At 40.1% G+C, this 17,306-nt stretch overlaps 1 protein-coding gene across 1 annotated transcript; it reads left to right on the plus strand.

The window, feature by feature from the left end:
- Window positions 1–1,644: 1,644 nt before the first annotated feature.
- Window positions 1,645–2,898, plus strand: LOC117494601 (H(+)/Cl(-) exchange transporter 5-like; the record flags this gene model as incomplete). The annotated part of the gene is given in 1 exon segment (XM_034145531.1): window positions 1,645–2,898. A coding segment is annotated over 1 exon segment (92 nt), but the record flags the coding sequence as incomplete, so codon positions are not given.
- Window positions 2,899–17,306: the final 14,408 nt, after the last annotated feature.

Raw genomic sequence — 17,306 nt, forward strand, 5'->3', positions numbered from 1 at the left:
TGTAGAGTCCGCGGTCTTAAAATCCCCACAATGCTTTGCGCACGGACCAATTTCCCCAAAATCTGTGGCGGAAGATGTAAGGCGGGGCCTCTCATATGACGCACACCTGCTAGCCTGTTCCACTCTTCGTTTTCCGAATGCCAGGAAGTATTCTTGCCTCGCTTCTGAAGCAAGATGCTCGGCAGACATGTGCTACCAAGCAAGCGTACTCGACATTGAGAAACACCCCTGGTTAGCTTGTAGCAGTAAAACCTCACAGCGTGTTTTATGGATGATTAATAAGAACGTTTTATATCATCCGTCAAAGTTGACATAGTGTCTCTTTTCACGCACTATTAAATAAACACACATGTTCACTGTCGAAATCTGGATACATTTTATTTAATGACCTGTTGCCAATTATGTTTTTGTTTTCAGCTTTTTTTATGGAGTTCCCAGTGTGAACATGATCGTGTTCAGAGGTGGGAAGTAGTGGAGTACAAACACCAATGAAAACGTTGTCATGTTGCCGTTGGTCAGCATGGAAACATTCATTAGCTAACAATGACACTAATTGTCTTCAGCGTCCCCTCCTCTCCTTTGTTCACTTTGTGTTAGCGTGTAGCTCTCATCCCCCGCTGCGTGCCCCCTCTGGGACGGTAATAAAAACTGTGTCAAAACCTCAGGCCAGAAGTGGACAAACGTAAAACCTCAGACTCAAACAGGGCTACACAATGGAAAAGATGACGGCAAGTCTCCTAATGACTAAAAGGTGGAACGGTGTTAAAAGATACCTGGAGGTCTAGCTAGTTGAAAAGGGTTGTTTTAACTTCATTGAGTTTCAAAAGAACATTATGGAAAATGTCCCCGTGTAACCGATCGTGCTAAAGATGTCACTCCTTGTGTACAATGCTTTTATTTACTTTACTATTATTAATTTATTTTTTATAATTATCTTATTTATTTGTAACTTGTAACTGTTTTTTGTTGGTTTTTTAACTTTATTTTACCATAGTATTATTTGTCATTTGAATGGAAAAGTCCTATGTCAGGATATGATATAGGGAGGCTGTGGCGCAGTGGGACTAGTGCGTTGGTGTTCAGATCAGGGGGGCACAGGTTCAAACCCCACTGCAGTCAGCATGTCGTTGTGTCCAGGGACGTTTCTTCCTATAGGCGGACTATGCAGGGCATAGGGCCCCCAAGCTGAAAGTTCAGGTTCAGCCTCAATATATTTGGGGAGAATTACAATTAGCTGTATTTATTGTAGACAGCCAAGCTTTGTAGTTAAAAAAACTGTAAAGACTAGGGCCCCCAAACAGCATCTTGCATAGGGCCCCCAAACAGCATCTTGCATAGGGCCCCCAAAAAGCTAGAAACGGCCCTGGTTGTGTCCCTGGGCAAGACCCTTCACCCCAAATTGCTCCAGTGTGGAGTGTCCACAGTACCGAGTATGTAAGTCATTGGATAATAGCGTCTAACAAGTATCATGTAATGTAACGTAATGTATGCCTTGATTTGTAAAGCAAACACAAAATCCTGCAGACCAGACCTCGGCTCGATGTCTCTGCTTTCTGTCCGCTCACTGACTTTCTGTGACGAAGCGGACAAAGTATGATATGAAGTAATCTGCTTTTCCCTGACGTTCTGTTCTCTCTGTCACCAGGAGGCTGCTGGGAATCATCACTAAGAAAGACATTCTGAAACACATGGCGCACATCGCCAACAGAGACCCCGACTCCATCCTCTTCAACTGACCCTCCTCTGTAGAGCAGCGGGGAAGATAAAAAAAACACCAGCTTGGAAAAACGAAACGCACCTTTTTTTTGACCTCTTCAGCCGTCAGAAAGCTTCACAGAAAGCCAAGCAAGTCGAGCTCCATTTGCACCGGCGACTAGAGAACAATGGATGTTGTTTTTTGGGGCTTTTCCCAAAGACACTGCACCGCTGGAAAACTGAAACAAACCGCTCAGAAACAATGACTCATCCATCCATCGCTCGTTCAGAAGGATGCAGTGCAGACACACGGGAGAACACGAATGGATCACATCACATCTGCTCCTTTATTTGACTTTTCACATTCTTTATTTCTCCCTTTTCCAAAAGAAATGTGAGTCCAAGAAGCAAAACAACCCCCATGTCATTATCTTATCTACTACACATTAACAGAATACACATTAAAAGGGAGTGGGGGGAGATCATCTGGGAGTCTTTTGTGGCGCTCCGTGCTGCCCTGCGAGCCCAGACAGAGAGCTCCAAACTGGGCTGATGGATGCATGAACTCACCCCGTTCCTCCCCTCCTTCCCTCCTTCCCTCCCCTCCTTCCTGTAGCCTCGGGGGGTGATGCATACAGGAGTGTGAGAAGAGGATCTAATACACACACTTTACACTCCATAAAGACTTCATGACAGCCTGGGAACTCGCTCCACAAATGAATACTTTTTATTTTGTATTTTCTTTATACAGAACTATGCAGTGTTGTGTTGCCATGCAGACTCCGAATGGCAACATGGCAGTAATATTCAAATATATATATATATAACAAATTAAACACATGCTGAAAAACCATGTCATGCCTTATTGAAGGAAGTGTGTAAGTGTGTCAGGCTCCTGTGGAAGGGCTACAAAATACACAATGAGAGAATCATGACACATGTTAATTTATGTATATGTTCAATTGTTTGTCCCACTAAATTATTTCACTGACTTAAATGTGTCCGTGTTTCTTTGTCGTGTGAATTTTGACTAGTTTTTTTGCCAAACTCGGAGTTTAATCTCCTCTCTTTTATTGTTATTATTATTGTCATTGGATAGAAAAATAGGTAAAAACCCCAAAACTAAACATTAAACGAGTAATTTTAACATATTTAATTGTCCATAATAATCTCTGATTGATTATAAAAATGAAACTACTGTTATCTTTTGTCCTGTGAATTATTTAATTTTTTGGCAAACTCGGATTCAAACAAAGTACTTATCTATTTTTTTAATTGTATTTATTGTTATCAGATAGAAAATAGAGTAAGATGAATGAACTTATTTGAATGTTCCTTCTTTAAAATTGGCTTTTTTTCCCAGGAAGATTAGCCTATGCTAATGCTAGTGCTAATGGGGATCCTAATAAATAATAATACTATTCTTAATGATAGCCATACATTTGCTAAAAACCCAAAACTTAACATTAAACAGTCATTTAAACACATTTAAATTCATTAAGCTGATTTAAATACTGGATTCAGAGTTGATTATACAAATGAAAACTGTTATCTTGAAATTTATTGTTTTGCTTATAACGCGGCTTCTGATTGTTCAGACGTTATATCACGCTGCATTCCTCTGCCTCGTTCATAAGCAGCATAATATTATTCTGGACTATTTATACCACGACCAGTCTGGGCCTCACGCTCTTTTATTCTCATCCTGGTACTCATAAAGTTTCAGACTCGGTTCTGTATTGACTCACTGAGTTTTCACTCCGTCACACCTGGAAGCGGCTCTTTGCTGCTTGTAAAAACAGTCCAGAGTTTTGCAATCTAATTTATTCATAACGTTTTCATCTGAAACACATTTTTAGAAAAGCATGACCCGATGGGCTGGGAGCACATGGCAAACATTCGGCATGTTGAATACCTCCGCCAAGGAGATTTTTGGTTGCTTTGTTTGTCTGGAGGATAACAGGGAAACAACCTGGTTTTCATAACACTTGGAGGCAGGATGTCGCTCGGTCTGAGGAAGAACCATTACACATTTCGAGCAAATCTGAATCATAATGCCGACATAATCACAATATTAGATTTATAGAAATGTCCTCTTTGTGTTTCACTCTCAACGCGATACTATACGATATACTTGATTGTCCCAGTAAGGAAACACTGTTGTTTTGCTCTCATCAACGTTGTTTTGAGACGTAGAAGGCAGCTGTTTCCAGAGCAAATCTCCATTATCCGCCTCCTTCCCATCGCCAAACCACAGACGGATAAAGTTAGCGGGTCAACATTAAAGCATTTAGCAACAAAAGAGCCAGGGTTTTATCCACAGGAGCTGGTGGAGGAGACCAAGAAGGAGAGAAAATATTGGACCTACATTCATCACTGACTCCAAATGTTGTTTTCTGTCAAACGGAGGCGTACATAGCCAAGTATTTGCAAAGCTTGTTTCTGCTGCCCCCAAGTGGCCAACATTGAAATCCGAACATCCTTTCATCCCAATGAGTAGTATTTCTTTCGTTTTTCCATTTCAAATGGATTGATTCTATTTTCTGATTCATAATTGCATTTGGCTCGTTGCAGCGGAGTCACCAGGGTGATCCAGCACTTCTGAGAAGATGTCATGTCTGAAACGAGCCCGATTGATTGCATTAGACTGCGTAAAATCAATTGTAACATGATGATGAAAGTTTTTCTCCATGGTGTCCTCGTTGACTTTGTTTTTGCTCAGCGCGTGCCAGCTTTTGCTGATGTCTTTATTAAAACATCTGTTTCACAGTTGAAAAAAGTCTGAATTGGTCTCAGCCTTCTTTGTGATTCATTATATTACCAGCGAGATAATCCTTTCAATGTTGCGCGTTGATCTGTTTCAAAACATTTGCCCACTGATGTTTAACTTCAGTTTGCTCCAAACCAGAGTAAATAGTAGCCACGTACAGGTCATTTACTCTGTAGAAAAACTCATGTAATTACCATAAAATCATCTGGGATTTAATTATTCTAAACACCAAACAATCAAAATGAGTTAGTACTTCAAGGCTTAGATGTAAGAACCCTTTTCATACTTCACCTAAGACTTTATTTTAGCCTTTTTTTTTGTAGTTTTATCTGGAAATGTTTCCCTTACTTCTTATCGACAAGATGGAAACTCATGAATCAACATTTCACACATAAAACGTTGCAGCTTTTGTCTTGAATCTTCCTGACAAATACAATGTCAGTTAGGAGACGGTGCAGCCAGTTTTGAGGAAATGTTGAAGGGGGTTGGGACGCCCCAAAGCAGTCGTAAGAAAAAAATGGAAAAATCTGGAGCATCAAAAGAGGAAGAACAGAAGAATCCTGTCTGTTTTTCTGTAAAATACTGGAAGGATTTACCTTTTAAGGCCTCTGAAAACACCCAAACTGACTATTCTGATCTGGTGAGGTATTGGTTACTAGTAAAAAGAAAAGTAGTTTTAAGGCGAAACAAGCTAACAGTTGGTCATTTTTAATAAACATGCCTATTTCCTTGCCTTAAAGAATGCCTATGCACGCAGTCAGAGAATGGCTAGTTTCAAATCAGATTTTCTAAGAATAAAATAGAAAATTGTATGACTAAATAAACCTAGTAATCTCTGAGATTTCAAGTGGTAGATTTATGAGGATCAACCTCATCCGGCCAGAGAAACATATCATTATAAGCATCTGGACATTCAAGGTGTGTGTGTGTGTGTGTGTGTGTGTGTGTGTGTGTGTGTGTGTGTGTGTGTGTGTGTGTGTGTGTGTGTGTGTGTGTGTGTGTGTGTGTGTGTGTGTGTGTGTGTGTGTGTGTGTGTCAGCAAGGGAAATAAGTGGAGAAAATGAAAGGGGCAGTGATTTTATTCTCACTGGGGGTATCTAGCTGTTATGGTCTGTAATACTTCATCAACATTCTGCTGTTGTTATCACAAAGAGTGTGTGTGTGTGTGTGTGTGTGTGTGTGTGTGTGTGTGTGTGTGTGTGTGTGTGTGTGTGTGTGTGTGTGTGTGTGTGTGTGTGTGTGTGTGTGTGTTGCAGACCCTCAGGTTAGAGATGTCACGCTGTCACTCCTGACTAAGCGTCTCTGACAGCGAGTCAGCGCTCGTTTCTGGCCACTTAATCTCTGTGAGAAGTCAAGAGAACCGAGTGGAGAAGATGGAGAGGAAGTGTGTGTGTGTGTGGGTGGATGACATCTGTCTGTGTGTGTGTGTGTGTGTGTGTGTGTTTGGCTGGACTTTTGGGGAATGTGAGTGCATTGTAGCTGTTCAGTAATGACTCAGTGTATTGCTGAGCTCAGTTCCTGCCGCTGAGTCTTCACATGAGGCTCCAGTTTCCCACCTGCTCGTGGCGTTTGCATTCTCACACCTCGAACACACACTTTTGTACTTCCTCATACTGTCAATGTCTATATTTAATCCCTTATTTCCTCTCTGGTGTTCCTTATTTGTTGAGATATGTTACCTCATATGTTTCTCTCTCATATCAATCATTCAGTTCCCAGGCGTGCCACAGATTCAGTGCTCATTACAAAGCATTCAAATGTGGTAATGGACCAATTCAAGGTGTCATCCTACACCACAAAAAAGAGTCAAGTCTCTCCTCTTGCCCTATCTTTCTCCGTGCTTTCTATATCTATGGCTGCATGCAAAAGGATGACGTGTGTGTGTGGAATTTACCTGAGGGCTGGACAAATATTTAGGACCCGGCTCAGCTTGTGTTTGTGAGTGTTTGCAAGGAATGTAATGCGATCCTCTTCCCAGTGATGCATGTCTGATCTCTTGGCCTCACCTGGGGTTATAAAGATGGAAGTTCCCACAGCTTCTGCCACCTCTCATGTAACAGAATAATGACACTGAGAATTATATACATGTTTACCAAACAACCAACAATAAGAAACATTTCTAGGCGCCCTCTTGGTGCACTGATTTGGTTTTTAGAAGTCAGTACAAATGAATGGTTTTGATTTGACATTTTAGATTGTGGCTGAAATGATATTGTGCGTTACGCAAATAGTTTGATATGGTACATTTAGTTCTTTCTCTTGTCAACACATTTTTGGGGATTTTCTTTCAAATCACTTCCATGTTCAGTTAACCTCAACAAACATGCTTCATTTAGCTCAAGCTCGTAACATAACAATGACTTATTATCCCCTTATAAAGAGGTTAAGGCGAACGTGTTGGAGCATGCTTTAGCATTGATCTGACGCCGTGTTTTACCGCATGATCAATCAAAATTCACTATCAAAGGAAGCATATTTAAATTGTTTTGGCTGCTAAATGTTCCACAATCTTTACGAGGTATTTGCTAACTTTGGTGCTGGAGAGGCAGTGTGCCAATCAGAGTGTATTTGTCTGAAAACTAGATTGATGAGAGCTGTTAATGTGAACCAAAACAGTAAAAGACATGGGCTATAAAACCAAAACAACAAGCTAAAAGACACTAAACTCTTAAGTGTGAAGGTGAACTGTAGTCCATTTGCTTTGGCCCTAAAAGCAGCCATTTTCACTCACTTTATTTTGTCATTTGATCCAGTGTTGTTATGAAATACTAATTAGACAGCTTTAAGATGTGTGGCCAAGTAATGGCACTTAAATTACGTATTTATGCTCTCCTGGTATTGTGAAACTTCTTTAAACCCTAGAATTATGAGCAAATTCACAGCTCCAGCACCACCTTGACCTCAGGTTCTGCTGCTGAAAAACTATATTCATTGATATTTGTGCACTAAATTAGTTTCTTTCAGCGATATACTGCAGGGTTTTCAGCCTGTTCGGCATCTGCTGGTAGTTAATCATATTATACAACCGGAAAAGGGAACGTCATTTCTTATTGAGACCTCAAATGCAGCCTCTGATGGGGTGACACGAGCAGCTCTGCTTCTTTTATGAGTCCGCAAGGCAGTGAGGATCAAACTCAAATGTTTAAAGAGGTGTTTAGGGTAAGATTGAATCCAGAGAAAGTGGGATTTGGAAAGAAAACTTCTACAGGGCCAACGCATACTCTGAAAGTAATCGAAATATATATAAGTGATACATCATTTTGTATTTTCTCTGGTGGTTTTGGTTTAACCGGGTTCACCCTAAAGTCACATATTGGGCTCCTAAGAATCAAGCGACTCTATTCATGCCTTCTTGGTTTCAAGCGTATCACTGACTTCCACAATCCATCACATAATAAAATGATGGTTGCACTCAGATTGGTTTCCATTCAACATGTTCCACTGCTAGATAGCGTCTTGTAATTTTCCACCACTGACACTGAAGACAAGGAGTGCAACCAAGCTGTTTTACGTCAATGATCTGCTATAATCGGCACAAAACCAACACTTTTTGTAACCTCATGGAGCAGAACACACTCAACGTATCCATTATTTCACACAAGCTTTAATCTTATATTGTACGTGTTTGTCTACCATCAGCCAAACCCATTTAAATAGCTAATACTTAACTTCAGATGACTTGCTATTCATGCAATGTTGTGCAATTCCAGTATGATAGGTCATTTGTACATTTGATTTATTGTTACTGTAGCTTAAAGCTATTATTTTTATTCTGAACTTCACCCAAGCTACTTTTTTTATTTCATGAATACAGTTGAATACCAAGGTACTATCTGCAATGTCCTTATACTTGCAAATTAGTAGTTGTTGCATATGTTTTTTTACAGGTTGTATCATGTCTGTGGATTAGGACTAATAATCAGTTATTTCTGTTTTAAAGATAAGTATTTTTTTCAGTTTTAAACATAGTCATTTAAAACTAGAGAATGAAACAGATTTAATGTAAGATACTGTGTACGTGTACGTGAAATACTAAATCTTAAGTTACATTTTCTGTCCCTGAAGTAGACTATAGGTGACAGGTGAGGAGCAGGGTGACAAATTGGACACGTCTGGTAACCAATTAAGGTTGATTAACAGCCCCAACACCCACTGCCTCAGGTGCACTTAACTAGCTGCAGCTACACTACCTGGTAAGCAACTTGTGATTTTTAGGGTAAACACGGACATATTAAATGTAATAAAACGTTTTTGTTGGTCTCAAAACTATTTCATACTAGGACGTTTTGAACTGCAACCAAATACAGAAACATATTTACAAAGCTAAGCTAAAAACGCTGTGTAAACAAGCTAATGCTACAGCAGCTACTGTCAGTGTGGCTAACGGTAGCTAACGGTAGCCACTTGCTAACGGCGAGCTAAAAACAGTGCTATCATGCAGGTTTTTGTTTTGTTGTGAGAGTATTTCAATCCATTAGTAAGCAATGCTTGGAACAAAAAGTGTTTTAAAAGAGGCAACTTTTCAAAGCAATTTGCAAGGCTAGTTTGAACATTTTAAACATTGAATTTCGTGTTTTTAAGATGATAAGATGATAGCATGTATGCTATTAGCCCCCTTAAGGATTGGTTCTTACTCATTTTGTTGCTTTCAATGCAGGTTATTTATACATAAAATGAAATGAGACTTAATTCTATAGTAAGGACCACAAAGCTGGACAGAAGTAAACACAAACATTCACCTATTATGCAACATAGCCTACAATGTAAATAAGTGTGTTTTTGTCATTGTCAATAGTAGTGCAAAGCGTGAATATGCTGGAATGAATAAACAATGAATCACTGGTTGCTTTATGCACAGTAGTCTATGTACAGTACACACAGCAGCTTAGGTTTATATTTGAAACGGAAATGTACATGTAACAAAATCTATTTTATTGATAGAGTATTTAACTACAGCTATATGTTCATCAAAGCAATGGCCTGTGGGAAGAAACTGTGTTTGTGTCTGGTTGTTTTGGCGTACAGTGTTCTGCAGCGCCTACCAAAATAAATGGATGATTACAGCCCAACACATGTGGACCAAGAGAGGTTTGCAGAAAACTTCTACAGCGAGCCAAGATCCTGGAGACGTCTGGTATGCAAATTATGTGTTTTTACTCTTTCATTTTGTTATCACTAAACAGAAGAGGCAGATATAGCTGCACAATAGAATAATTAGATTAGCTTACTCTTGTTATCTCGTATAATATAATTTAAAAAGGTCTCCCTGAGTGTTTGCCCGAGACATACGCCAAATATAAAACATACATCGCACAGCAGAAAGAGAAACATCTGTGCAGTGTAATGCAATCCAGTCCAAAGACCACAGAATTTACACTTTACAAAACATAGTACATTTGTACGAGTGTTAGAGTCAATTCAGCGATATTTTTGAATGAGGTGAAAGAACATTGCCCACAATGCCGTAATAAACTTTAAAATGCATCCATGCACACTTTCTTATGAGTGCATTGTCAATTAAGTTAAGTTAATGTGTCTCTTTCCTGTTTGGTCTGGCTTGTTGAATATTTGTAATGGTCTGATGCGTACTCAGCTATATAAGTAATTGGAGGTGGTTGTTTGGATTTTCTTTTAAGGTGTTTTTCAGTTTTTATGACTAATTATATCTCCCCTAGTTAACAGAGAGCTATGCTTGAAATAATGTGAGGTCATCCAGACTCCAATAAGAACGATAAAAGTATTTTATTTTGCACTCTGAGTCAGGAAAAGGTCAGGGAAGTGGGAAGGTTTAATTAGCTGTAATAATTTAAATCACATGTTTGATTTATTGTAGGTGTGCAGGCCTTTTTTAAGTTGTTACATGTTTTTTTACTTAAAGTAGTTGTAAGATCTGACAAGAAGGTTATGTTTACACTTAATTTTGTTGTGTGGTTTGTCTGTTTTCACGATAACGGAAAACTACTGGCCCGAATTTATTGGAAATGTAGTTAAAGGGTGTTGCGAGGGCTATGAAAAAAACCCATATAAATGTGAAGGGGATCCAAATCTGTGGGTGGATGCACTTGTTATTTTTTATTTGATGATACAGCCTTGGCGCTCTCTGGGATTTTTTACTAATCTCACTGCGAAAAACCGCCTTATTCTGCGAAAATATATCGAATGTAAATCAAAACACCGCTGTAGGCATTTTGAACGTTCCTCAGAATGGTGCGACCAGGCAGTAATCCTATTTCAAACCACATCTAATACAGTATTGGCCAACTCGCTACTCAGATAACAACTTCCAACTGTTTTGCATCTCAGTCCAAACACTGTTGAACTGTTTTGACGAACGAACCCTAAAATACAGTTATAAAAACAACTTTATTTGTAGCAGGATTGGTCACGTCTGTCACTCACAGAACGCTTTCCACATGCTTTCATTTTTATGAACACACCCCACATTCATACCATAATAACTGTCCATCAACTTATTGACAAGAGTTTTAATCTCACTTGATGTGTTACAAAACGTCTGAAAGTCTACACTGTAGTCGTTTCTGTGCTTTACATATTTCTCATATTTCCTCAAGCTTTCCCATTACTTCGCTCAGATTGCTATCGCAGTAACCTCCAGTCAAGTTTATTTTCATACCCAATGCCATGCTACATACATTTAACATGCTCCACACACACTGATCCCATTCCCAGTCTGGGCGTCTTTTTAAAAACTCTCTGCAGATGTGTGTCAGTAACCCGCAGTCCAGTTGATATTTGATGAAGGATTATTTTACTTTTCATGGATGTATAGAGCCCGTATGGCTGGTTAACTTCAGTCCAGTGCGCTCAAACATATCTTTACGCCAAAACTTTGCATCATCCATCTCATTTGATGTTTTCTTTCACTGTTTGTGACTTTTAACAGACGGTTAAAATGATGGATCTGATGCACCCTAGTGAGAGCATTTGAAGCCGTTTAATAGCCTGAAGGTTTTTCCCATGTTCCAATCGTACTGATTTCATGCAAAGCTAAATACGATACAGAGACACATAAAACAGCATCAAAGGAAGAACCTTACCTGTTCAATTCCTCTTTTTAAGACTAATGTTTCAGGCCTAAACCAATATTAATATGTGTACGTTTAATGCTGCAAAACAACACAACATATGGCATTTTCTAAGGCAACATTGAGACTTATTTGAAGTTGTGTTTTGGTTACAAGGCTAATATGAATCTAATATTGACTTTCCTTCAATGCATGATAAGTTAATTGACTCATACATAGATTGTACATTAATAATGTAGTGTTTTCATTTAACTAGAAAGCATCCTGTTAATGGAAATATACTTGTTTTCTTAGGGAATGTTTTCTTTCTGCTGTTCAGTGGATGATGGCATGCAACTAACTTTTGGGTATCTCCCTTTTAAAATAATTGGTTGTGGCATTGGGACAAATAGATGTTTAAAGAGGAAAATAGGACACAAAGCCTCATTCATTCGTATCATAGTTACTCAGTCGACATAAAGCCGAAATGGCCTGTCTCAAGTCTCACATACATATCCAGAATAAAGAGGAAAATAAGGGCTATTCAAGTGTTTGTTTGGCTGAACAAAATGTATCTTCTGATTTACAGATGTCTCTTTCCCAATGTAAGTCAATAGGCGCTTTCACACCGGAGTACTTTTCCCAGTATAGCTCCGATATAGTTCAGAAATGTAGCGTTCACACCAAAGAAATCCGGAACTAGAATTTAGTTCATGAGAACCTTTCCACCCCCTTTTCAGTCCCTGCTAGAGAGCAGGTACTTTCATGGGAGACAAAAGGTTCCCAGTTCTGATTGGCTGGGCGGATTGCAAACCACGCCCCGTAAAACTCCCAAAACGTTTTGTGAAACCGCCATTTTATTTGCTCGCATTAGCATTATTAGCATTAGCATTAGCCCAGCGCTCCAACGGAGAGAGACTAACTTATGGCAACACAAAAGAAAACATGGGAGCGGTGGAGATGAGGAGGTGTCGGTGTTCTGGCGATTTACTCGGAAGGCTTCAGTAGAAGCTGCTGGGAGTCCCAGCAGCTTCTACTGAAGCCTTCCCCAACTCAGGGGACTTCCAGCCGGGGACTTCGGGTGGCAGTATACGCCGTGAAGTTGTTTGCGGCCTGCCAGTAAACCCAAAGCAGAAGAAGAAGAAGAAGTGACGTCAGCGGCTTCATTTGCCTAATCCACCCCCAGGGACTTATTCCGGTGTGAACGCGATCTGCTCTTTAGTTCATCAGAACTAAAGAGTTCTGATGAACTAAGTACGGCAAAGTACTTGGTGTGAAAGCGCCTAATGGGAAAAAGTCATTTTGGGCCCAATGACGTCACGGATGAACAAAGAAATTGTAGAACCATCGTTTGGCTACAAAGAAAACTCAATGCCCGCCCGGCGTCCTGGAGCTTCAGATGTGTGTGAAACGGCAGCGACTCCGACTTCCACGGCTTTTCCTTTTCTTTCATTCTCCACGGGTAGTTTCCCTCAGCTTCCTGTCACAAACCCCGTGTGTGCCAAGAGGTTCCGTTTTAAAGACCTTATCAAAGTTTTAATAGTGTTTGTTGCTTTATTGCAGGAATAACTGCATTGTTTAGGTGCCCTGCAAGGTATTCTGATCGCACCACTCCCACTGATTCTCAAATTCCTATTTCCAATGGCCGGTAGTGTGGGGCGCAGGGTTTGAACAGTAGTATTGTTCTCCTGAAAAGAAATGTGTGTGTGTCAGGTTGAGCGCTTGTCTGGCCCCACTTAGTCTCTTCAGGATGTTTTGGGTGTTCTGTGTGTGTGTGTATGCTCTGCAGCTTTATGAAACTAATTTCCTGGCTGGCTCTTAGGAAAACAGAGAGAATGCTGGGTTATAATACAGGAGACGTGAAAAGAGCGACAGCACTTAATATGAAGGGTGTGAGGCAGCGTATGATGGATGTGTGTGTGTGTGTGCAGTTTAAAGGAGAATGCTGATGTGGAGATAAGGGCAGAGTGGAGGTGGCGGGGTCGTCCGTGTCAGGAAGGGTGGTGCTGTATTTGGGGGGGCAGGTTATGAAAACCAATAGGTCTTTTGTTAACACTGCTATGAAAACACAGCGGTCAGAGAAAAAGTAGATAAAGTCTTCAGTCTGAGCAAAGCCCCCATTTATCAGAGGAGTCAGTCTGGGTCCTGAATTGAGAGTAGACAGGACTTCTTCTGCACTGTTTCTGGAGAGCTGGTTGTGTTTAATTACCATCGTTTTTTTTACTTGCATCTCAAGTTTATGTTCATTTCGGGGTCGGTGTGTAGCAGGCTGCGCAGAGTGCAGGCTGCAGCAGCAGTCTGCACTCTGCGCAGCCTGCGCTGCTGGCTTCCTCCAAGTTTACAGTAAAACAAACTGGTGGTGTGACCAATGGCCATTTACAATTATTAATATTATTACTATTATTAGCATTAGTCTATATTTTGGTTGAAACTAAGCCAGGAAAAAAAAGAAAAACATAAATAATAATAAAAATATATATAAATAAAATCGAATTTTAAAAATAATTTTCGATTATGGAGACTGTAACGAATATTCGAAAAATCGAATAATCGCTGGCATCCCTAGTATACATATGGGTCTACATTAACTGTCATGAGTGCATATTAAAACTGTAAATCATCCCTAAATTTGGAAAATAAAAAACCCGTATAACGTTTTGTTTTCCTAAACCTAAACTATACAAAATCTGCACAAGTATATGCATTTTAGCACCAAATAAAGACATCTTTTGATTGGAAAACCTCCTCCTTGCTGTGCTTCTCCTTCTTCTCAACATATACAATGATTTAGTTTTAAACATAAGGTTTTTAATAAAGTCCGTAGGCTAACTGAAAATTACACATCCTTCTACCAGAGTGAAATCCAACGCTGCATTAATGAATTCCCAAACAGTAATGACAGTACCTTCCTTAAATACTCAAATTAAATATATATAACAGTCATCTCTCACATGTAAACACATCTCCCTCCTCATGCCACACACAGTCTCTCCTTGTTTCATTATTAGTCCGATGTTATCGTGCATGTATCTACACACTGTCCATGCAGCGGAGAGGACACGCACACATGCACATAGTATGCTTAAATTACACACATTCTTATCTCCTCTGCAGGGAAATGGAACCGCACACACTGTCCCTTTGTCCAGCACATCACGAGGGAATATGCACGACTCGAACAGAATCTTTATGGACTTTTCTTTTTCGTCATTTCATCTCCTCGTCCTGGTATCGATTTGTGTTTTCTTACGACACGATCTGTCCGAGTTGTTTTACTGTGAGAAGTTACAGTTCCCTTTTAGTGACTGAGCGTGGTCAAAGAGCTGCGTCGGTTTCATTGTTCTGGTTTCTGCTGATTCCGCTCCAACATCAGCAAGACATTACGTTAATCCACACTTAATACAAACTGAATGTGAATAAGAACGCTCCATGTGAACATCACTGTCCCTCCTGAACCCTCGCAGTCACATGGGTTTCTTTATTTAGGGAAGATGAGAGGCATTAGAGGACAAATAAATTGGAGGGAGGGCGACAATTGTTGCATTTTTTGTCTGTAAACGTTTATCCTTCATTTTTCTCAGACGCGGAGGGATACTGACTTGTTGTGAAAAGTAACTTACAATTCTACCCGTGGTATACGCTCAGTATATCACGGCTAAGAACCAATCAGATTGCTTGATTTGGCTTGTCCGTTTTATAATTTACCATGCAGTATAAAATGATATGTGGCCTTCTACAGTATGTCTTATAATATACAGTATGCGTGCATCTAATGATATCCTTAATTCAGAAGGGAGAAACCTTTGCTGTTTAAACATTTCCATTGTCTTTCTTTTGATTGCAAAAAAGATTAAAAAAAATTGTCTTATGAAATCCAATATTGAATGTAATGTTATTTTTAACGACTAATTCTACATATTGAATTACATATAAGTACAACAGCTGGAAATAACACTGGCCCATTTGGAGAAATGTTGAACATGTTCATTTTCATATAGAAATAGTCAAGATAAGATGCTGTTTATTCCAGTTATCAATGATTTGACAGAAGTTAAAATATGGCTTTTACATTAAAGTCCACAGTGTAAGTAGTTAATGTTTGACCAAGTGTATAAGAATGATCACTGTTATCTGGTATTTTAAATTGGCCCCTTAATGAGCCCAAAATAAAACTCAAAGCGATAATTCATAATTATATAACACTGCTTTAATCCAGATACAGATTGTTTTGGCATTTTGATTTGTCTGGTCCATCATGATCTACTTAAATGTCTCTGAAAACTGTAAAAAACTGTTTTTTAAAAGTCAAAATTCGACCCGTGAAAGTGACATCCAAGCATCGAATGCCCCACTGTCATTTAACAAAGTAACCCTCTTGTGTTCTGAGTTTTATTAACACCACTGCTCTGAATGTAATGCTCTGATTTGTGTTGTGGCTGCTGCCTGTATCCGCTCTTGTAGTGCCGTAGTAAATTGAGAGAAACCACAGCAGAAACTCTTCGGGGTGGGTCTCTGCGCAGGAATTTCCGCGGCCCCCTACCGCTGCTTTTAGAGGAGGAATTTATGAGGTAATTTGCTACGGAGGCGCAGGATGTCACCCCCTCTCTGTCTGACCCCGTTAACTTAAACGGCATCACCTGAAGATCATTAATGATGTAGCTTAGCATTAGCATTAAGAGGAAACAAGCAGAAGAGCTATGGCTGCTGGTTTGTGTTGCTAAATCTGGATTTATTCACAACAACATCTGCTTTGATCCTAAAACCAAAAGCATGATTGCAGCCTTTTACGCGAAGAGGTGAAATACTTGCAGATGCTTCTCTCAATTAATTCACACACACACACACACACACAGGCACGCACACACACACACACGCACACACACAGACACACAGGCACACAGGCACGCACACACGCACACACACACACGCACACAGACACACAGGCACACAGGCACGCACGCGCACAGGCGCACGCACGCACACACACACGCACACACACACACGCACACAGACACACAGGCACGCACGCACGCACACACACACACGCGCACAGACACACAGGCACACAGGCACGCACGCACACACGCACGCACGCACGCACACACGCACACGCACACACGCACGCACGCACACACGCACACAGACACACAGGCACACAGGCACGCACGCACACAGACACACAGGCACACGCACGCACGCACGCACACACACACACACACACACACACACACACACACACATCGTTAGCTGAGTGACGCTGTGAAGCTAAACACAAGCTGATGGCGTCGGTCCAGAGAAACACAGCTGCTGCTTCTTTTCTTAGCGAAGGGAGGTTTTTAGCAAATCAATCACACATTCAAACCTAGGTAGGTAGTTTAAGATTTGAATGAAGAAAAACCCCACATTGTCTTAATTAACAGTCTAATATTATTCCACTAAACTCTTGCTTAACAATATATCATAACGTCATCATTATATTTTGCCTCCAAAACGTTGAAAATAACAGGCAATAACCTAAAATAATGAATAAAAACATGCTATTTATTTAAAATAAAATGCCCAACACAACCTAATCCCATTTCCTTGAAGCCTAATCTCTTCAATATAGTTTATACTATTAAATTTAACGAAGACATGTTGTGGCTATTTGCTTGTAAGCTTGTAAAGGAAACCGAGATGAACAGCCTGGGGTTCAAAGGTTTAGGAGCTTTTTATGATGTGATATTAATGATGAATCACCCACTGCCGCTTTGGCAGCTACTTCACGGAATAAATTAAACTTCACAACTCATTTAAAGGACACAATGTGCTTCCAA

Source organism: Trematomus bernacchii, unplaced genomic scaffold, assembly GCF_902827165.1.
Source record: "Trematomus bernacchii unplaced genomic scaffold, fTreBer1.1, whole genome shotgun sequence".
Classification (NCBI taxonomy): Eukaryota; Metazoa; Chordata; class Actinopteri; order Perciformes; family Nototheniidae; genus Trematomus; species Trematomus bernacchii.